This window comes from Cinclus cinclus, chromosome 24, assembly GCF_963662255.1.
Source record: "Cinclus cinclus chromosome 24, bCinCin1.1, whole genome shotgun sequence".
Lineage (NCBI taxonomy): Eukaryota > Metazoa > Chordata > Aves > Passeriformes > Cinclidae > Cinclus > Cinclus cinclus.
Genome location: NC_085069.1, coordinates 2,682,376 through 2,704,769, shown reverse-complemented (window position 1 = coordinate 2,704,769; position 22,394 = coordinate 2,682,376). Strand labels below are relative to the sequence as shown.

The 22,394-nt window shown below is 45.7% G+C and overlaps 1 protein-coding gene across 1 annotated transcript; it reads left to right on the top strand.

Moving 5' to 3' along the window:
- Positions 1 to 1,276: 1,276 nt before the first annotated feature.
- Positions 1,277 to 2,188, top strand: LOC134053254 (olfactory receptor 10C1-like; the record flags this gene model as incomplete). The annotated part of the gene is made up of 1 exon (XM_062508150.1): positions 1,277 to 2,188. A coding segment is annotated over exon 1 (912 nt), but the record flags the coding sequence as incomplete, so codon positions are not given.
- Positions 2,189 to 22,394: the final 20,206 nt, after the last annotated feature.

Sequence of the window (22,394 nt, the reverse complement as noted above, 5' to 3'; positions counted from 1 at the left end):
AACTTTCTCCCAAAGTATATGTGAGGACTGCATCAATACACACTCCTTTGTCTTGGGTTCCTCTACGGCAGAGTCACTGATGATGTGACCCAGAAAGGAAATATGGGTACAGACACCAAAATGGTTTAAAGTGGGCATGTTTCAGCAGACTGTAGTACACAGTAGCAGAAGCAGGGGAAGTATCTGGCAGCAGAGGATCATAAAGCCAAGGAGGATTAGCAGTGCCTTAGCAAAACCTATAGCCTGCATACTTCTTCATGATACCCTAAAAAGGGTCCTTCAAATCTGCGAGCGATGAGGTATGCCAGGAAATAGATCAAGGTAAACTAATTTTTAGTTGTAATGATCTGGACATCAACAGGGAAATAAAAATCAAGATTGGCAATGAGTGAATCTTTTGTCCCTGATCCCCAAGTGAATGTGGGCTGCATCTTTGTTTCACCTTCAAATTTTGCTGAGAAAGCATAAGTATGGTAAGCCTGTGTGGCAACTCTGTCATTAATCTGGCTGCATTATGAAGTAATAGTAATTACTGCAAAGTAAAACCAGATCTTGATATTTGTGTGGGATATCTGGGTTTATATAGAAATCATTTGCAAGTTCTGTAAAACTAGAGGTGGCTGTGAATCAGCTCATACACGTGCATCATATTTATCCAACCTCTTAACAACTATTCCTTATTGCTCCAATCAGCACTAGCCAGTCTCAGTGGACTTTATATAGATGTAGTATAAAGAGCTGTGGACAAACCTCTCTTCTGCTTCACTGCAGAGTGCTCAGAGTTGAAAGCTTTCCTGGAGACCTCAACATTTAGGGGTTTTTTCCTATCCTCTCTCTTCTTCTACCACACTCCACAACAGGAGAAACTACCTTTGTTATATTCAAATGGTGCAACTGATGATTTTTGAGACTTGAACTGATTAGTCCATGAAAAGATATCTGCCACAACAATTTTTCTTTTTCTACAGAGTAAAAGTTGTAGCTGAGCATTTGAAGAGAGTAGTGAATATACAGCCTTTGAAGGCAATGCTATGAAAGAAGAATCCGTCAAAAATAGACAGAAACAAAACGCATAAGACTGCCTCATTTTCTTTAGAAGCTTTTATAATCTTTTCAGAAGATCTTCTCAAAATCTGAGTAGTATCTAAATTCCAGTCCTCTTTCTGTCTGTTCAAGCAGGCAGTTGTATTCTGACTGCAGATTTGCCCGGCTGTTTGCAGCTTCATCGGCTGCTGGACACTAAAACGAGGAGAGCTCTGCAAGGCACCAGACAAGGATGATCCTTGGGAACCTCAGTGGATTGAGTGAATTCAGACTCCTGGGTTTTTCTGGAACCTCTCCTTTACACCCTTTGCTCTTTGTAGTTTTATTATCTCTTCATATTCTCACCTTGATGGCGAACACAGTGATAGCTTTGATAACAAACAGTGATAATCGCCTTCACACCCCGATGTATTTCTTCCTCACTCAGCTGTCCTGTTGGGATATCTGCTATTTGTCTGTCATTATCCCAAGTATTCTCGAGAACCTGATGGTGGGAACAGTGCGTATTTCCAAGACAAGATGTGCAATGCAGATGCTTTCCTTCCTTTTCTTTGGAGTTGCTGAGTGTTTTCTCTTGGCTGCCATGTCCCTTGATGGTTATTTTGCAGTTTGCTGCCCCTTGCATTACACAATTATCATGAGCAGCAGGGTCTGCAGAAGCCTGGTTGTTGGAGCTTACATCTGTGGAACTGCTGAGGGCTTAGTTCACACCCTCATCACCTTCAGCTCACCCTTGTGTGGTTGTGCCATTGGCCACTTCTTCTGTGAGATTCAGCCTCTCCTGGACGTGCTCTGTGGCAACACTCTCCCAAGTGAAATCCAGGTCATTGTGGTGGCTGTCTTTGCTATTCTGAGTCCTTTCTCACTGGTCATTTATTCCTATATTGGTGTCGTTTCCAGAGTTCTTCACATGGCATCAGCTGAGAGCCAGGAGAAGGCGTTTTCCACTTGCTCCTCACAGCTCCTGGTTGTGACTGTTTTTTATGGCACTGCAGGCTCCATGTACCTGCGGCCAAAATACAGCTACTGTGCATCTGTGGATAAATTCCTCTCCCTTTCTTATTCTCTGGTGACTCCTTTATTGAATCCCATCATTTGCAGTTTGAGGAATAAGGAGGTGAAAGGAGCCCTGAAGAAAAAATGGAGAAAACCTAAGTTAGTGTGGAAATGAAATAGAAGATTTGGGTTGTTCCAGGTGTTTGTGGTGGAATTTTTCACTCTAAATTCTTGTTCAGGAAAATCAATTTCCAGATCTACTTCAGCTATTGGGGAGGAAGGAGGGAGAAGAGTGGAGATTTTTAGCTCTAAGAGGGAGTGTTAGAAGCTATGTTAACATTTAGGAAGGGAATTTCTTCCACATACTTAAGAAATTCTTCAATAAACTTATTTTTTTCCTTTTCTTTTCCTTGCTATTTTTCAAAAACTTGAAAACTGTGCTTTACATACTTCTGAATTTTTGAACCAAAGAGTAATATTCAAGAGCCTGACTTTACTGAAAGAACTGAAAAGAATGAGTTTTCACCTGTTTGCATTTATTTCCTGAATCTGTTTAGTAAATCTGTTGGGGGAAAGGAGAGGACATAGTTCAGGCAACAATGTGGAGCCCAGGATATTATTGAGTACTGATTTTAATTCTGAGATTGTTACTGGGGAAAAAAAAAAAAAAAAAAAAAAAGAGGTGTGCAGAATTGCATTCCTGCCCCACTGCCTCAAAGATATTTCTTCAATTTTAGAGTCATTGTTTTAAACATGTTAGACCAAGTGTAGGCATTTGAAGTACCTAACCACTGTAATCTTCTGTAACTATTAATACAATTCTTTATATTAAATGCTCAAAGCGTAAATGATATTGGAAAGATAAGGACATGCATTAGTCCTTAAATTAATCCTTCATTCCAGGAAATCACTGCAAATATAAATATCATGAAAGTAGATGTCCTGGTTTGAAAGACAGCTGTTTGCTAAGGAAAGCAGAAGCTTCCCTTTGGACTGAAAAATGTGATCCTTCCTTCCTTCCTTCCTTCCTTCCTTCCTTCCTTCCTTCCTTCCTTCCTTTCTTCCGATTATTAGGATTTTGAAATTAAGGGAGCTCTCAGGCAAAGATATGGGGGTAGGAATAACAGTTCTTTACTAGTGTAACTAACAAGACAAACAAGAACAGCAGCAGCTATGGAATTAGCCACAAACAGACCAGTAACTCAGTCCCAGTGTTTTTTGGCTGCAGGCACCTTTTCCCTGAGCTGCAGTTCCCGGTGCTGGGGGCGGGCAGGTCCCGCAGAGCTGCAGGAGGGCTGGGGGTGATGGCAGAGCTGTCCCAGGGAGAGACAGAGAGAGATGGAGAGAGCTCTCCGCTCACGGTGTGGGTCCTGGGGCTCAGCAGAGTGCTGGAAGGTGGCAGGTTCCAGCGAGAAGGCAGCAGGGCAGGGTCCCACAGCAGTGAGGATGGCTCCCGGCGATGGCATGGCAGGAATGCAACACAGGCGGCGATCGTCCTTCTCGTCCCAACTCCAAGGGGGAAATGGGACCCAGGCCCAGCCTTCCGCTTCCTCTTCTGGATGTTTCAATCTCGCAGGGTTTCCCTCTTCTCTCTCTCTTCCCCCTTGTCACCAGGGCCCAGTCAACAGGTATCTTAGCATGACAATGGGGAAAATTCCACAGAGGGAAAAGGGAAAGAAACAACCCCTAACAGTACAGGGTTCTTAATTGGATGTCATATGAATTTTTATCTTGAGAGTTTGTAAATCCACAAAAAAATTATAAGGTATAATATTCTTTGCAGAAGCTTGACATCTTTGATTTTAATCACATCTTATTTTGGACCAAAAAATTTATTATAACAGAAAATGCTGTCTCATACTTTTAATTTTTTAAATTTCAAATGCATTACAAAAAGAATGCATTGTTTTTTGTCATATTGCTTTATTGGCATTAAAGTTTCTCCCCTAGTCATATATGCTAGACTCCTTACAGCAGCATTCCTAGAGAATTGCACAACTGTGTGTATTATGAAAGAAGTGATGAAGAGGGGAAACCCAAGTAAAAAAAGCAGTGGGGATAAGAAAAGTGTAATTCATAAAACATACAAAAAACAAGCAAAATAAAAAACACCCAACAAAACAAAAAAAAAATGGTAAACTATGGTTCAGTTAAATGAAAGTAAGCATTAAAAACCTGGGAAGTTTCAGTCTGGTAAACCACCAGGTCCAATTCTTTCTTGATTGATTATACAAAATTTGTGAGTTCTCAAGTTTGTGGACAACACTAAATCAGAGGGAGTAGACAATGTGCCAAAGGGCCCCCATGTTTTAATGAATCCAGAGGAAGGCTGGATGAGTTCCTTGAACAGAGAGCCCAGCTCTAGGTGTCCAAACCAGGTGGGATTCAGCTGCCTCTTCATGGCTTGATTTTGGGGGAGCTGCATCCATGGATTCACACTTGCCCATATTAAGTGTCTGGAATCTGAGCCTGAAGGATGGTTTCTATCAAAATGGAAATTAGCACTTCTAGGGCACGGATCTTGTGCTTCAGAAGGAGTCTTTGCAGATGAGTGCTGTCCTCATGGCCTGGAATAGCAGGCATGCAGAAGAACTTACAGGACTGAGTCCCCTCCAGGGGAAGCTGCGTGTTCCTGGTCTCTGCTGGGGAAGAAAGGGTGGTGGTACCTTGGACAGGATGAGAAAGCAGAGAGTCAATGATAAAAACAAAAATCAACCTCTCCTTCACTTCCTTTCTGACTGAAACTGTAAAACAAAGCTCAGAGAACTCACATTTGTGGGATCAGTATGGTGACGAGGATTTGCAAATCTCAGCTGTTTCAAGAGAGGTGTTTAGCCCTCAAGTTACCTGAAGATCTATGAACCCTGAGGCTCTGTGAATGATTTCATTTGCCCAAGACTACTTGCACGGAACAAAATGAGTCTGCTTTACAGCAGAGCTTGGTCTCAGCTGATGCTAGAAATCTGACTGTGCAGTTGCCTCTTGAAGCAAGGTGCTCACTTTGAGAGAAAGTGTACAGGCGAAAAACTTGTCTTAATTCCTCCAGTTGGAACAGATCTTCAGTATTGTTCCAGAAAACTCTGAATTAACCCCACCTGATCTGATTTCAGGCTCCAGAGCACTGAATGGGAAAGCCTTACTGTGACAGACAGGAGAGCCAGGGGAGAATCAAACCAACCATGGTGCAGAATAAACACAACTAAATCCAGTGCAGAGTTCCAGCTCTGTGCCAGGATCCTTGTGCTGGTCTGGAGCACAGAGGTGCGGGACGGAAACATGAAAACACACGCTTGGGCTCACAGGAATATCCAGAGACAATTAATCATCCTTTCAGAATTTCACAGAAGAGGTTAAAAGTGTCCACACCTTGCTTATTTTCATCTTTTGAACAGAAAAGGGGATTTTGAATTTAGCTTTCTGTAAATGCTTTCATTGTATCTGCTTAAGTATAGCTGGAAGAAACCTGACTCCGTCTGGCAATAGAAGTATATGCTACTTGGGAATAATTGTCATAGGTTAAACACCCAGCAGATTGCACCAGTGATTCCTGCTGTCACTAGAATAGCCAGCCCGTGGAATTTTGTGACTCTCATGCCCTTGGTGCTCCAGAAAACATTGTAAACTCTAGATTGGCAGTAAATTGGCAGTAAAAACCAAATAAAATAAAACACAAATACAAAAAGGCAGAAAAGACTGTAGTTCTTAAATCTGAGTAAGTCTTTTGTTTTGCACTGCACGTCTAGACATAATACGGTGAAAAATTAGTTTTTCTAGATGGAAAGTTTTACGTCTAGGTATTTCTAATACGTACTACATCTTTACAAGGGATATGCTAGACACTGAGCTCTCATTTTAAAATAGTACAGTAAAGCATGCTAAATTCTCCAAACCAATAATTGCCATTTCAGATTTTGTCTGAATCAGGTTTTATTCTTTCCCCAGCCAGTGCCCTCTCTGCTCTTTGTCTTTCTTTCCATCTTCCTCTGTCCTTTCTCTCTGTCTGTCTAACTAGCTCTTTTTTGACATCACTTCCTTGCATTCCTTGGGCTTTCTCCTCTGTCTCCCACTGCTGCAGCTCTCCTTTCTCAGCGGAAGGTCCCAATGCTTTTGTCTGCCTCAGGCTCTGCAGCCACCCAGCCCGGGGCTGTTCACACCCTGCTTTGTGCCAGCCTTCTCAAGCCCCTCGGTACGGTTCTGTTTGCCAGCACTGCCGTGCCCTGCTCCTCAGCACCTCCCAGCCGGGCCCCTGTGTCCGCCTGAGCCCGGCACTCAGCTGCGCTTCTCCAGCCCTCGGCAGCTCCCGCCTCCCTGCTCCCCCTCTCTGCTGTGCTCACACCCGGCAGAGCAGCACAGATCCGCCCCGTGCCCCAGCCCTGGCTCGGGGCCCGCCAGGAGCCTCCACCCTGCTCCTCACCTGCACCAGGTGTGCTGTCACCTGAGCAATGGCCAAACAACCGGGAGCCTGCAGCAGCCACTCATTCCCTGACACTGCAGCTGATGCCTCCATGGGCTTCCTAAAAGCACAGGCCACACAAAGCCAAGGGAATCAAAAGCAGATATATCTACTGAATAAATAAATTCCATACATCTATATCAATATCGATATCAATATCAATATCAATATCAATATCAATATCAATATTTATTGAAGGGCCTTCAGGAACATTTCAGGCAGACAAAGCCTCCCAGGGGCTACACTCCAAAATGGACCGTGGGTCACGGGTTCTCATCCTTTTCTAAGTTTGGTCCATTTCCCTATTGGAGGTTTATTTCCAATGACAGCTTCGGGAATTGAAGTCATTTACCTTCAGTTTGTTCACCCCCAACTCACTTTTGTTTCCATTTCCTGGGGCCTGAGGCAGTGAGGGGTCCTTGATTGCCAGGCCTGGGCAGGAATTGCTGTGTCTGAGCAGAATGGGGAAGCAGCAGCTCACACTGTGCATGGAGTTTGGAGTCACACGCATAAGAATGGCAGGATTGCAAATCTATGAAAAATACAAAAGCTACAATCCTGAGGCATCAGGGGTGAATAGCAACCAGCTGCCTCTTTGGAGCCCGAGGAACAGCAACTGCCTGCCGCAAGGCCCAAAAGCTTGTTGGTCAAATGCAGCAGGAACAAAAGTGCCTCCAGCCATCCTGAGTGGGAATGTGGCTAAAGCTGTGTCGGATCCAAGGCAGCCTGGAGGAAGGAGTGAATGTGAAGCTGCTGAAGAGCTGCCCAGGAGAGGCTGGGGCCCTGGCAGCCAAGGCTCACCCAGTGCAGCCTCTGGGGGTCCCTTTGGTGGGGCCAGCCCAGGGTCAGCCTGTGGGTGCACCTTGGGGGCACACCAAACTCACTGGAAAGGACCCTCTGAGAGCTTGGGTGCCTTGCACAGGAGTCTCACAGGCACAGGCCAGTGGAAGAACAGAGTGGAGTGGAACAGAAATGCCCGGCAGCCTGAGGGCCAGACACAAGTGTGACCTGGCTTGTGACAGCTCTGGGCAGGGCTCTGCTCACTGGGCTCTGTGCTCTGGGGAAGGAGTTCACTGATCCTTCAGTCAGGGGCGGCCCTGCCAGCCAGTGAACCCCTGTGCATCAGAGGACAGGGGGAGTCCCAGTGACTGCCACCTGGGAGAGGAGCCATGTGGTTCCAGGGCCCAGGAGCCATGTGCTTCTGTGACCTCAAGGGGATCCATCCCTGTGTGCCCCCATGTCACTGAGGGGCAGCGATGTGGCACCTCTCCAGTGATTGTGACTCACCTGCCCAGGGCTCAGTATCCTGAGAGCAGGCTAACGTGTCAGCAGGTCTTCAGGATAGCTCAGCTTAGTCCTGTGCTACGCACCTCTCTGCCTTTCAAGCAGATTTACTGTTTACTGTCCCCTTCAGCTTTTGTCCTCTCACAGGTAATTATGACTTGACTCTTGGGATAGATCATAGAGGAAGGAGAGAAAAGTCTAGGCTGCTTATACCTTCCTAGCTGAAGGCTGAGCTGTTGCCCCTTCGTAGGCTGTCCACATACAGGCTAGGCTAGAGTTCCTCTTTGCTGATTCTCTTTCCTTTACTATAGCCTAGGATAGGTAAGTAAGGGGTGAGTGCAGTCTGAGGGGCTGGGCTCAGCCCAGAGTGGCAAAAAGCCCACCTTGGATACTGCAGGAAGGAGTGGGACAGAAGGAGAGCAGCAAAGGCTGTAGTTAAGTTAGTGGCTGAAAGCTGGTCACTCCTGCAGAGGAGGGAAAAGCCACAGAGCTCTGCTGTTGATGCTGTGACAGCAGCAGGGCCTCCTCAGAGAAGGTAACATGCACTGGAGCACTTCAGAAGGACCTTTGAAGCTCCTGGGGCTCTGTCACTGATCACAAAGCTGTGAGCCTGCACTTCAGCAGCTGGCTCAAGCACCACTGAAACTCTTGATGGCAAATGCTGTTCTTTCCATAGGTTGTATTTCTTTGGAGTTTTTATTCCTTTGGTGAGATGTAGTCATTTCTTTGCAATCAGGTGAGGGGATTGATGCTGATCCCTTCCTGGAGCACGTCCTTGGTCATCCAGAGCTTTGCCCGCTGCTCCTGAGAGGGACGATGGCCACAACAGGGAACAATTCCTGTGAGTACCAGCTTCACTGGCAGCTTTGGACTTTGTGACTCCCCACAGACAGCTGACATGACTGGTGCTCAGATCCCAGAAGGATGTGCTCACAAGCTAGAGTGAAGTCTGGGATGTTTGCTGAGAATAGCCAGACTGACCCAGGTTGTTTAGTCCTAGGAAAAAACCTTTTGTCACGGTGAAGAAGACTTTGAAACATCATTGCTCATAGGGAGGTCTGACAGGTCCTTGAGCTGCCTTTTGTGCTCAGTACTTGCTTGTTTTCAAGAAGTTCCAGTCAGTTAGAATCAGGGAAAGCTTGACCTGATAATCCAGTCTAGAGCTCTGGTGAGAAGGGAAGGTACCCTGAGGCCCAGAAATCAGAGCTGGGGCTTGTTGGACTCTTGGCAAAGTAAGCAGGGGAACAGACTTTTCCAAATCAGGAAATTTCAATGGCAGTGCTAGGCTTCCCCTGATAGTGAGTTGAAGGTTTGAGCTGGTTGTCCTGACTGCTTGTGTAGAAAGCTCAAAGTTTAAATATGCTTTCTTTCCTCGCCTCATCTCTTTCCAAATGGAATTTCTCTGCAGTCATCGCCGAGGGAATAGCTCCTCCAAAAAGGATCCTCTTCCCACCAGAGAAGATTTGCATGGTCTGGCAGCAGAGACAGAGTGCTGGAGCAGGGCTCTTCAATGTGGGCAACACGTGCTTCCTCAACGCTGTCCTGCAGTGCCTGACCTACACCCCCCCACTGGCCAACTACCTGCTGTCCCAAGAGCACAGCCAGGCCTGTGAGTGCTTTTAGGAGCATCTCCTGAAAATCTCTTCATCAAGTCCCAGATTCCCAGAATGTAAAATTTGTTTTCAGACAACAGCAGCCCTTTGTCAGCCCCATGAGTCTGTACTCTTTGAACACTGGAGCCTAGAACCCACTTGTCCTAGCCTGCTGCCTTACCCTTAATGAAAACACCTCTTTCTCCCTGGCAGTCTTTATTCCTGCAAGTTAAACCCTCTGTGCTTATTGCACAGAAAGCTCTTGGTTTACCATCCCTCTCTGAAGATTTTCTGCACACTAAAATGCCCTGGGACCATTGGGACATTGGGAGGAGTGGAGTATTGGACTGGAGTGGCAGTGCAAGAGGAGGAGTATCCCACTGCTGTGGATGTTTTGCTAACCTAAGGACCTTCCCTGTGTCCCTCTTCAGGTCACCAGCAGGGTTTCTGCATGATGTGCATCATGGAAGCACACGTGAACAAGGTCCTGCGTTCCCCTGTCAGTGCCATCCTGCCTTTGGCTGTCCTCAAGGTTTTCAAACGTAAGTCGTACCAGGTGCTTGAACAGGTTTCCTTCCCTCCTTCTATGAGAGAACTGAAACCTTCTTTCTTAGGCATAGGAGAACATTTGGAGCCCGGCAGGGAGGAAGATGCCCATGACTTCTTGTGCTGTACTGTCAATGCCATGCAGACAGCTTGTCTGAGTGAAAGCAGCGAGTAAGCACAAGCAAATCACCCTCACCAAGTTCTGAGCCCTTTGCACTGCTTGGTGTGCTCCCATCAAGGGAAACCTAAACCCTGGGCTTTCAGGCCAAGCAAAACTCTTGCCGGAGATAATGCTCTGTCTTCCCACTTGTTTCCAGCTTGGACCTCTCATCTCAATCCACTACCATTGTCTCTCAAATCTTTGGAGGCTTTCTGAGATCCAGAGGTATGTTTCCTCAACTCTTACTCTCTTTGACATTGCCTGTGTCCTTCTGTCTGCCTGTGCCTGACAGTTGGTCTGGTGGGACAGGTACAATGTGTAAATGGGCAGTGTCAGTCAGCTTCCCATTGCTGAGCATTTGGATTTTTCCTTCCAGTCACCTGCGTCAGCTGCAAAGCCGTTTCTGACTCCTACGAGGCCTTCCTGGATATCCCTTTGGATATCAGAGTAAGAAGCTTTTGCAGTTGTGCTTCAAGACATGCCAAGGCCCTTGCAGCTTTCCAGAGTCAGCACATTTGTCTTAAAAATGTGTGCTGTGAGCACAAGAGATCTTGGTGGTGGGTGGGAAGGGGAATGGATGGTGTCCTCCTGCAGAGGCCATGGCACTGGTCTCTCTGTAGGTGCTGTCTTTAAGCTGGTCGAGCAGCATTATCCTCTCTGCACCCTCAATATATCCTCATCCCCCTTTGCTTTGCCCTCCCCTAACACTTGTCTGGCTCCCAGGCCGATGGGTTGGGTTGTTTGCACCACTGATGCCCCTGCATAGTGTCATGAGTTGATGTGAGTGGTGTGGTGGTACGGGGAGGGAGCTCTTGATGGCTCCGGGAGCCTCTGGGACACAGGGAGATGTTCAGCATCCCACTCTCTTTCTGTCTCCTTCTGGACAGCTTCATGGTGGGTCTCTCCAGCATCAGCTGCAGGGGTTTGCTTGTCAGCTCGTGGGAGTTGTTTGGGTGAGGCAATTTCCTGCAGCTCAGTGTGCTCATTTGTCACTCTTGCAGACAGCCTCGACCCTCACTGCAGCTCTGGAGGACTTTGTGAGACCCGAGCACCTGGATGGTGAAAACTGCTACAAATGTAACACGTAAGATGATTACTAAGCACATATTACCAGGAGATCCTGTGTGAGGGAGTTGCATGTCATTGAGCAGAAGTCATCTTCTCATGGAGCTTTGCTGCACACAGAGGAGATGCAGCTCCTTTAAAATAGAGCAGGGAATAGCCTTAGAATAGCAAAAGCTGTGTGAGACAGGACAGGTTGCCTGGCCACCCTGGGGGAGGATTGGGTGCATTTCAGCACTGGGTTCTGTGCTTGGTTTCAAGGTGTAAGAAGAATGTTGCTGCCTTCAAGAAGTTCACAGTCCATTGCGCACCCAAGGTTCTCACGGTGTGTCTAAAAAGGTTTGACTGTTTCACCGGTAGGAAGATCAGCAAGGTTTGTACACAGCCGGTGTGCAGCTTTCTCTTCCTGGAGCAGATTTCCCTGAGCTTGTGCCAAGGCACTGGTCTTGGGTTCGTCATGTTCCCTTCTGGGGAGAGAATTCCCTTGGGAAGACAGGCAAGCGCTCTTCTCCAGCAGAGCTGCTTTGGCCAAGAACAGCTTCCTGCCACTCAAAGCATTACACCTTTGTGATGGTGTGCTTTATGGAAAACCAGCTGCTTGTGAGCCCCAAAGATGTATTTACACACTTCTGGCCCCTGGATGTGGCAGGCTATTCTGTGTCATAGGTCAGGGTCACTTCTGAGCCCTGCTGGTGTCTGTGCAGGTTGTGAAGTACCCCGAGTACCTGGATCTTCGCCCGTATATGTCCCAGGCAGAGGGAGAACCCCTCCGTTACTCCTTGTATGCTGTCCTGGTGCACAGTGGGGTCAGCTGTCATACAGGACACTATTTCTGCTACACAAAGGTAGTCAGCAATGTCCTTCATTCCTTCCTTCCTTCCTTCCTTCCTTCCTTCCTTCCTTCCTTCCTGCCTTCCTTCCTTCCTTGCCAATGGGGAAAATGTGTGTGGGGAAGAGAAACTTTACTGTCGGTGTTACTGACAGCCAAGGTTTTGGGGCAGGAGATGTCTTGAGGGGCTGGACTGGATTTGTTTTGACATACTCTTTGTTAGGTAGTTTTCTGCCTGTGTTTTTGGTGAGAAACCATGCAGAGATCCTTGTCCTTTTTTTTTCACAGGCCAGCAATGGGCTGTGGTACCTGATGGATGATGAGTCTGTGGAGCTTCGTTGCCTTGACACAGCTCTCAGGCAGCAAGCCTACCTGCTGTTTTATGCCAGGTAATAAGCAGCATTCAGATACGTTCAGAAGATGTTTCCTTTTCCCTGTTTATTGGTTTGCTTCTCATAGTGCAGAGAATGCAGAGATTTCTCACCAAAGGCAATTACGACCAGCTTCATTCAGTGCTCTGGAACCTGTGCTGCCCCATGTCTGTGCTTCAGGCTGCTGCCCTGATGTAGCCTGCTACCTGCCTGCTCTGTGATGCTAGACTTTTGTAGAAAAGAGTGAGGGAACTTAAAGGGACCTGCCAGGAAAGATGGGGAGGGAGCCTTTATCAGGAAGGGCTGGACAGGATGAAGGGTATCAGTTTTCAGCTGACCCATTATGGCAGGTTTCCATGAGATATTAGGAAGAAATGCTTGAGTGGAAGGGTGGTGAGAGCATGGAACAGGCTGCCCAAAGAAGCTGTGGGTGCCCCATCCTTGGAGGTTTTCAAGGCCAGGTTGGACAGGGCTTGGAGAGGCCTTGTCTATTGTGAGGTATTCCTGTCCATGACAGCGGGGTGGCACAAAATGAGCATTAAGATCCCTTCCAACCCAAGCAAGCGTGTGAATTTTGTGCAATTCACATGAGGGTCTAGAAGGTATAAAGATGAGGTTTATCTGAGACAGGAGTAGACTTGGTGGGAAGACTCTAGCTAAAATTTCCATTAGTGGCCTTGGTTAAATCTTCTCTCTGTCATAGAAACCTCTCCAAGGAAATGAGCGAATCCCAGAGAGGGCTGCAAAAACAGCCCGAAACTGAGATCATTCTTTTCTTTTCTCCAGGTGTTCAGATCTGAAAATTGGAGAAAGGGCTTCTTCCTCACTGGCACCACCGTATGCCCCTTCCTTCCTTCCTCAGTGGGAAGCTTCAGGACCTTCCAACAGGAGCTTGCAGTGTGCTCCTGGCCCCAGGGTTGCTCAGGAGCAGGTCCTGCTGAGGCGGAGGGACATGAGCAGATCCGTGCAGGGCAGCTACAACCTCTGCAGCCCCTCTGTGCAACACACAGACTACGAGCCCTCAGCGAGGAAGAGGAGGAGGCTGACAACAAATTCCCCGTGTTGTGATCAAACCCCTGTGGATAGAGCAACTCCAGGGCCCCCCAGCTCCCACTTGAAGCAGGCTCCCAAGCTCAGGGCTGCTCGGAGGCAAACCCGAGCGAGGTTCAGAGAGCAGAGGAGATCCCCACGGCGGGGCTCTGACCTGCACGGCCGCTTTGTGCAGTGCACAGACGACCAGCAGCCCTCTGTGAGCAAGAGGAAGAGGAGGAGAACAAGTTCTTCCCGTTGTGACAGAGCCCCAGGGGATAATGCAGCTTCAGGGCCCTCCAACACCAGCTTCAAGCAGGCTCCTGTGCTCAGGGCTGCTCAGGAGCAATCCCAAGCGAGGCTGAGGGAGCGGAGGAGATCCCCAGAGCTGGGCTATGATCTCCACAGCCGGTTTGTGCAGCACGCAGCCCAGCGCCCTTCGGCGAGGAAGAGGAGGGTGCCCATGGCCTAGAGGGGCACGTCTGAGAAGAGCTCGGGGCACTCTGGGAGTGCTGCAGTCAGATTTTGGCCCTGGCTGAAGCAGAAGGGAAGATGAGCATTGAGTTTGTTAGCACAGGTTTCCTTGTTTTCTTCTCAAAGATGAAGAAGCAGTTGGTTTATATGGGCGATGATGCTTGTGAATAGAGTAATAGGCTTTAATTAGAATTCTTCATTCCACAGTGTAGATAGTTTTTGCTGCTAATATAGGTCAGTAGTTGAAATCAATATTGAAGCAATTTTTTAATTAAAGCTAGAAAAATAAATGTTAAGTACAGACTGATATTACCCTTGCCAATGTCTCTTTTTCTCAGTCTCAAGGTGAAATCTTGCTGGGTGTCCCCACTCAAAGGAGGAATCTCCAGCCACATTCTGAGAAGGGGAGGGGGGGTTAGACGTCTGTCCTGTTGAAGTGTGGGGCTTTTCCAGAGTGAAGTGATGGACTGTGAGTGTCACAGTGCTCAGGGAGCTGTGCCAGCTGGGGCAGGATGCTCTGCCTGAGCAGGGATACAGCAGCTCCAGCTGTGTCCTGTCTACACCTTAGCAGGAATGGCTTGAGCAAGGAGGGCCTCCTGTTTGTAGTGTTAAAGAATGCTGAGACCAGCTTGACCAAACTATCATGTCACCACTGTCACTGAAAACATCAGGATAAATTAAGCTCTCTAATGCTACTTTTAGTGTCAGGAAGCACACATTCCTTTCTTAGAGTGCCCTTCTGGGCAACTCCTCCCACTTTATATTCCAGGCATGATGCTGTGTGGTGTGGATGTCCCTCTGGGCAGTTCAGGTCACCTGTCCCAGCTGTGCTCTCTGCCAGTTTCTTTTGTGAGCCTCCTCACAGGCAGAGCAGAAGATGAGAAAACAAAATGTCCCTGACTCAGGACAAACGTGACTGAGCAAAACCCCATACTTCAGTGTATTATCAACACCATTCTCATTGCAAATCCAGAACACAGCACTGTAAGAGCTACCGAAATAAAGAAATTAACTCTACCCTGTCTGAAATGAGAACAGTGGCATTCCAGCACAATTGCTGAATTACCTTTGTTAGTTCCCTCTTTATCTCTGGGTTCTGCACAGTGTCCATGTGGTTCAGAAATTCTACATTCCTTGAGTCCATATTCAGCCATAAAATGCCTCTTCCAGGTCTGAGACCATTGATGCATATCAAGGTTAATTACAGTTGTTTTAGCAAAACGTAAAGCTTCAGGGCTTTTCCCAAGCTGTGTTCCCACTAGAGCAGCTTATGGCAAACCTTGCTAAATGTTGGCTACAGTGGCATATGACAGAGTGGAAAATTACACGGCTCATGATTAATTAAAAGAAGTAATTAGAAAACTGAATTAAAAGAATGAATTAGAAAAGGTATTTGTAAAGTTCTATCATTTCCAACACCATGAGGACATGCAAACAGAGAATCCCTGATCTGAGGGCAGGAGCAGCAAGGATGTCCAGGCCTTCACATGGAAGTGAGAGTCAGACGGGTCACATGGGAGAAACCAAAGTGGTGCTAGTACCTTCTTCAGCAGCAAAGCCTATTTTGTTGAATAGACCTGCCAAAACCTAATGTAAAAATGTATCAGAGGCAGCCAGTCAGGTTATGCTATAGAAGGGCAGTCCCACTTTTGCATGACAAGGATTTCTAGCATACCTCCCTAAGGTGTGTGAATATCCCTCCCTTGAGCAGGGAAAGCCCTGAAGGTCACTTCTCATGGCTGAGCAAAATAGGTTTGCTCATGGTTGTTGGATGAGTGACATCAATCTCTACGTAATTGTTTTGCCTGATTTCATAGAATTGCTTCTCTGTTGCTTCCAAGATAGTGCACTATACTGTAACACTAGTAGTTAGTTAGGGTGTGTTACTATGCTAGTTCCACTATGTTAGTTATGTTAGTAAGGCTGCCGATGCAATGTGACAAATACTTGTGATCAAGTTATTTTGCTTAATGATTGCAATCAATTTAAATGAATTCTTAATTTTATTTATATCAATAGATTTGGTTTGCCGTCTTTAATCCCACGGGGCAACGTTGTATACAGGCTCAAGTACACCTCTGTAACCCTTTGCATAGAAACTGTTGAAGAGTCTGGGGCTGGGCTAGGACCCAGCTGCATGCAGACTTCTCTCTGAGGAGTTTAGAAAACAAAAGTGTCCTTCCTGTACCTGCTGACTTGACAGGAGGGCTTCTGTAGCAAACTTTGTCTGGAGTGGGTCTGTTCTCCACTCACTGATAACTTTTGCAAGGAGCAGGGAGTTGGACTGGATGAGCATTATGGGTCCCTTCCCACGTGAGATATTCGATGATCTGATGATTCTATTACATGGTGGAAGGGGAAAGGGATTTTCTTTTTGCCACCATGGAAGCTGGGAGAAGTATTAGTAAAAACACTGGTAAAGGGAGGGCTGCAGGGAGCAGTATCACCTTCCATCACTAAATTGGACTAGGATTTCATAAAATTAAATGAAGACCAACAGCCATGCCTGGCCTTGCTTATTGAGCCTTCTCCCAAGCACAATGGGAATATCTGCTGGTAGTGGATAACATTGAGTGAGTTGGTCTGTGCTGTGAAAGATGGTCTGACTGCTTGGTGGGCACATCTGTCAAATAAATCTTACCCAAAGAAATAATTGGAATGCTAAATCCTTGTTTGCTGCAGCAGATGTGGCAAAGAAAGTGGGTGATTTTTGGTTGGTTGGTTGGATGGGGATTATTGTTGTTGGTGGTGTTCTTTTAATCTTTCTGATTAATGACAAACCTTCGGAAGAAGGAGTAGGGGAACCTACATGTTAATTTGTGGGCAAGAATGATCTTTTTGGTGCAACTTTATCCCAAAGTATATGTGAGGACTGCATCAATACACACTCCTTTGTCTTGGGTTCCTCTACGGCAGAGTCACTGATGGTGTGACCCAGAAAGGAAATATGGGTACAGACACCCAAATGGTTTAAAGTGGGCATGTTTCAGCAGGCTGTAGTACACAGTAGCAGAAGCAGGGGAAGTATCTGGCAGCAGAGGATCATAAAGCCAAGGAGGATTAGCAGTGCCTTAGCAAAAGCTATAGCCTGCATACTTCTTCATGATACCCTAAAAAGGGTCCTTCAAATCTGCGAGCGATGAGGTATGCCAGGAAATAGATCAAGGTAAACTAATTTTTAGTTGTAATGATCTGGACACCAACAGGGAAATAAAAATCAAGATTGGCAATGAGTGAATCTTTTGTCCCTTATCCCCAAGTGAATGTGGGCTGCATCTTTGTTTCACCTTCAAATTTTGCTGAGAAAGCATAAGTATGGTAAGCCTGTGTGGCAACTCTGTCATTAATCTGGCTGCATTATGAAGTAATAGTAATTACTGCAAAGTAAAACCAGATCTTAATATTTGTGTAGGATATCTGGGTTTATATAGAAATCATTTGCAAGTTCTGTAAAACTAGAGGTGGCTGTGAATCAGCTCATACACGTGCATCATATTTATCCAACCTCTTAACAACTATTCCTTATTGCTCCAATCAGCACTAGCCAGTCTCAGTGGACTTTATATAGATGTAGTATAAAGAGCTGTGGACAAACCTCTCTTCTGCTTCACTGCAGAGTGCTCAGAGTTGAAAGCTTTCCTGGAGACCTCAACATTTAGGGGTTTTTTCCTATCCTCTCTCTTCTTCTACCACACTCCACAACAGGAGAAACTACCTTTGTTATATTCAAATGGTGCAACTGATGATTTTTGAGACTTGAACTGATTAGTCCATGAAAAGATCTCTGCCACAACAAGTTTTCTTTTTCTACAGAGTAAAAGTGGTAGCTGAGCGTTTGAAGAGAGTGGTGAATATACAGCCTTTGAAGGCAATGCTATGAAAGAAGAATCAGTCAAAAAGAGACAGAAACAAAACGCATAAGACTGCCTCATTTTCTTTCGAAGCTTTTATAATCTTTTCAGAAGATCTTCTCAAAATCTGAGTAGTATCTAAATTCCAGTCCTCTTTCTGTCTGTTCAAGCAGGCAGTTGTATTCTGACTGCAGATTTGCCCGGCTGTTTGCAGCTTCATCGGCTGCTGGACACTAAAACGAGGAGAGCTCTGCAAGGCACCAGAGAAGGATGATCCTTGGGAACCTCAGTGGATTGAGTGAATTCAGACTCCTGGGTTTTTCTGGAACCTCTCCTTTACACCCTTTGCTCTTTCTAGTTTTATTATCTCTTCATATTCTCACCTTGATGGCGAACACAGTGATAGCTTTGATAACAAACAGTGATAATCGCCTTCACACCCCGATGTATTTCTTCCTCACTCAGCTGTCCTGTTGGGATATCTGCTATTTGTCTGTCATTATCCCAAGTATTCTCGAGAACCTGATGGTGGGAACAGTGCGTATTTCCAAGACAAGATGTGCAATGCAAATGTTTTCCATCCTTTTCTTTGGAGTTGCTGAGTGTTTTCTCTTGGCGGCCATGTCCCTTGATGGTTATTTTGCAGTTTGCTGCCCCTTGCATTTCACAATTATCATGAGCAGCAGGGTCTGCAGAAGCCTGGTTGTTGGAGCTTACATCTGTGGAACTGCTGAGGGCTTAGTTCACACCCTCATCACCTTCAGCTCACCCTTGTGTGGTTGTGCCATTGACCACTTCTTCTGTGAGATTCAGCCTCTCCTGGACCTGCTCTGTGGCAACACTCTCCCAAGTGAAATCCAGGTCATTGTGGTGGCTGTCTTTGCTATTCTGAGTCCTTTCTCACTGGTCATTTATTCCTGTATTCCTATCGTTTCCACAATTCTTCACATGGCATCAGCTGAGAGCCAGGAGAAGGCGTTTTCCACTTGCTCCTCACAGCTCCTGGTTGTGACTGTTTTTTATGGCACTGCAGGCTCCATGTACCTGCGGCCAAAATACAGCTACTGTGCATCTGTGGATAAATTCCTCTCCCTTTCTTATTCTCTGGTGACTCCTTTATTGAATCCCATCATTTGCAGTTTGAGGAATAAGGAGGTGAAAGGAGCCCTGAAGGAAAAAATGGAGAAAACCTAAGTTAGTGTGGAAATGAAATAGAAGATTTGGGTTGTTCCAGGTGTTTGTGGTGGAATTTTTCACTCTAAATTCTTGTTCAGGAAAATCAATTTCCAGATCTACTTCATCTGTTGGGGAGGAAGGAGGGAGAAGAGTGGAGATTTTTAGCTCTAAGAGGGAGTGTTAGAAGCTATGTTAACATTTTGGAAGGGAATTTCTTCCACATACTTAAGAAATTCTTCAATAAACTTATTTTTTTCCTTTTCTTTTCCTTGCTATTTTTCAAAAGCTTGAAAATTGTGCTTTACATACTTCTGAATTTTTGAACCAAAGAGTAATATTCAAGAGCCTGACTTTACTGAAAGAACTGAAAAGAATGAGTTTTCACCTGTTTGCATTTATTTCCTGAAAATGTTTAGTAAATCTGTTGGGGGAAAGGAGAGGACAGACTTCAGAAACAATGTGGAGCCCAGGATATTATTGAGTACTGATTTTAATTCTGAGATTGTTACTGGGGCAAAAAAAAAAAAAAAAAAAAAGAGGTGTGCAGAATTGCATTCCTGCCCCACTGCCTCAAAGATATTTCTTCAATTTTAGAGTCATTGTTTTAAACATGTTAGACCAAGTGTAGGCCTTTGAAGTACTTAACCACTGTAATCTTCTGTAACTATTAATACAACTCTTTATATTAAATGCTCAAAGCTTAAATGATATTGGAAAGATAAGGACATGCATTACTCCTTAAATTAATCCTTCATTCCTGGAAATAACTGAAAATATAAATATCATAAAAGTACATGTCCTGGTTTGAAAGACAGCTGTTTGCTAAGGAAAGCAGAAGCTTCCCTTTGGACTGAAAAATGTGACCCTTCCTTCCTTCTTTCCTTCCGATTATTAGGATTTTGAAATTAAGGGAGCTCTCAGGCAAAGATATGGGGGTAAGAATAACAGTTCTTTTCTACTGCAACTAGCAAGACAAACAAGAACAACAGTAGCTATGAAATTAGCCACAAACAGAACAGTAACTCAGTCCCAGTGTTTTTTGGCTGCAGGCACCTTTTCCCTGAGCTGCAGTTCCCGGTGCTGGGGGCGGGCAGGTCCCGCAGAGCTGCAGGAGGGCTGGGGGTGATGGCAGAGCTGTCCCAGGGAGAGACAGAGAGAGATGGAGAGAGCTCTCCGCTCACGGTGTGGGTCCTGGGGCTCAGCAGAGTGCTGGAAGGTGGCAGGTTCCAGCGAGAAGGCAGCAGGGCAGGGTCCCACAGCAGTGAGGATGGCTCCCGGCGATGGCATGGCAGGAATGCAACACAGGCGGCGATCGTCCTTCTCGTCCCAACTCCAAGGGGGAAATGGGACCCAGGCCCAGCCTTCCGCTTCCTCTTCTGCATGTTTCAATCTCGCGCGGTGTCCCTCTTCTCTCTCTCCTCCCCCTTGTCACCAGGGCCCAGTCAACAGGTATCTTAGCATGACAATGGGGAAAATTCCACAGAGGGAAAAGGGAAAGAAACAACCCCCAACAGTACAGGGTTCTTAATTGGATGTCATATGAATTTTTATCTTGAGCGTTTGTAAATCCACAAAAAAATTATAAGGTATAATATCCTTTGCAGAAGCTTGACATCTTTGATTTTAATCACATCTTATTTTGTACCAAAAAATTTATTATAACAGAAAATGCTGTCTCATACTTTTAATTTTTTAAATTTCAAATGCATTACAAAAAGAATGCATTGTTTTTTGTCATATTGCTTTATTGGCATTAAAGTTTCTCCCCTAGTCATATATGCTAGACTCCTTACAGCAGCATTCCTAGAGAATTGCACAACTGTGTGTATTATGAAAGAAGTGATGAAGAGGGGAAACCCAAGTAAAAAAAGCAGTGGGGATAAGAAAAGTGTAATTCATAAAACAAAAAACAAACAAAAAGCCCCCAACCAAACAAAAAAAAATGTTATAATATGGTTCAGTAAAATGAAAGTAAGCATTAAAAACCTGGGAAGTTTCAGTCTGGTAAACCACCAGGCCCAATACTTTCTTGATTGATTATGCAAAATTTGTGAGTTCTCAAGTTTGTGGGCAACACTAAATCAGAGGGAGTAGACAATGTGCCAAAGGGCCCCCATGTTTTAATGAATCCAGAGGAAGGCTGGATGAGTTCCTTGAACAGAGAGCCCAGCTCTAGGTGTCCAAACCAGGTGGGATTCAGCTGCCTCTTCATGGCTTGATTTTGGGGGAGCTGCATCCATGGATTCACACTTGCCCATCTTAAGTGTCTGGAATCTGAGCCTGAAGGATGGTTTCTATCAAAATGGAAATTAGCACTTCTAGGGCACGGATCTTGTGCTTCAGAATGACTCTGCAGACGAGTGCTGTCCTCATGGCCTGGAATAGCAGGCATGCAGAAGAACTTACAGGACTGAGTCCCCTCCAGGGGAAGCTGCGTGTTCCTGGTCTCTGCTGGGGAAGAAAGGGTGGTGGTACCTTGGACAGGATGAGAAAGCAGAGAGTCAATGATAAAAACAAAAATCAACCTCTCCTTCACTTCCTTTCTGACTGAAACTGTAAAACAAAGCTCAGAGAACTCACATTTGTGGGATCAGTATGGTGACGAGGATTTGCAAATCTCAGCTGTTTCAAGAGAGGTGTTTAGCCCTCAAGTTACCTGAAGATCTATGAACCCTGAGGCTCTGTGAATGATTTCATTTGCCCAAGACTACTTGCACCGAACAAAATGAGTCTGCTTTACAGCAGAGCTTGGTCTCAGCTGATGCTAGAAATCTGACTGTGCAGTTGCCTCTTGAAGCAAGGTGCTCACTTTGAGAGAAAGTGTACAGGTGAAAAACTTGTCCTACTTCCTCCAGTTGGAACAGATCTTCAGTATTGTTCCAGAAAACTCTGAATTAACCCCACCTGATCTGATTTCAGGCTCCAGAGCACTGAATGGGAAAGCCTTACTGTGACAGACAGGAGAGCCAGGGGAGAATCAAACCAACCATGGTGCAGAATAAACACAACTAAATCCAGTGCAGAGTTCCAGCTCTGTGCCAGGATCCTTGTGCTGGTCTGGAGCACAGAGGTGCGGGACGGAAACATGAAAACACACGCTTGGGCTCACAGGAATATCCAGAGACAATTAATCATCCTTTCAGAATTTCACGGAAGAGGTTAAAAGTGTCCACACCTTGCTTATTTTCATCTTTTGAATGGAAAAGTGGATTTAGAATTTAGCTTTTTGGAAATGCTTTCATTGTATCTGCTTAAGTATAGCTGGAAGAAACCTGACTCCGTCTGGCAATAGAAGTATATGCTACTTGGGAATAATTGTCATAGGCTAAACACCCAGCAGATTGCACCAGTGATTCCTGCTGTCACTAGAATAGCCAGCCCGTGTAATTTTGTGATTCTCATGCCCTTGGTGCTCCAGAAAGATTTTAACTGTAGATTGGCAGTAAATTGGAAACAAGCCAAAATAAAATAAAACACAAAAACAAAAAGGCAGAAAAGACTGTTGTTCTTAAATCTGAGTAAGTCTT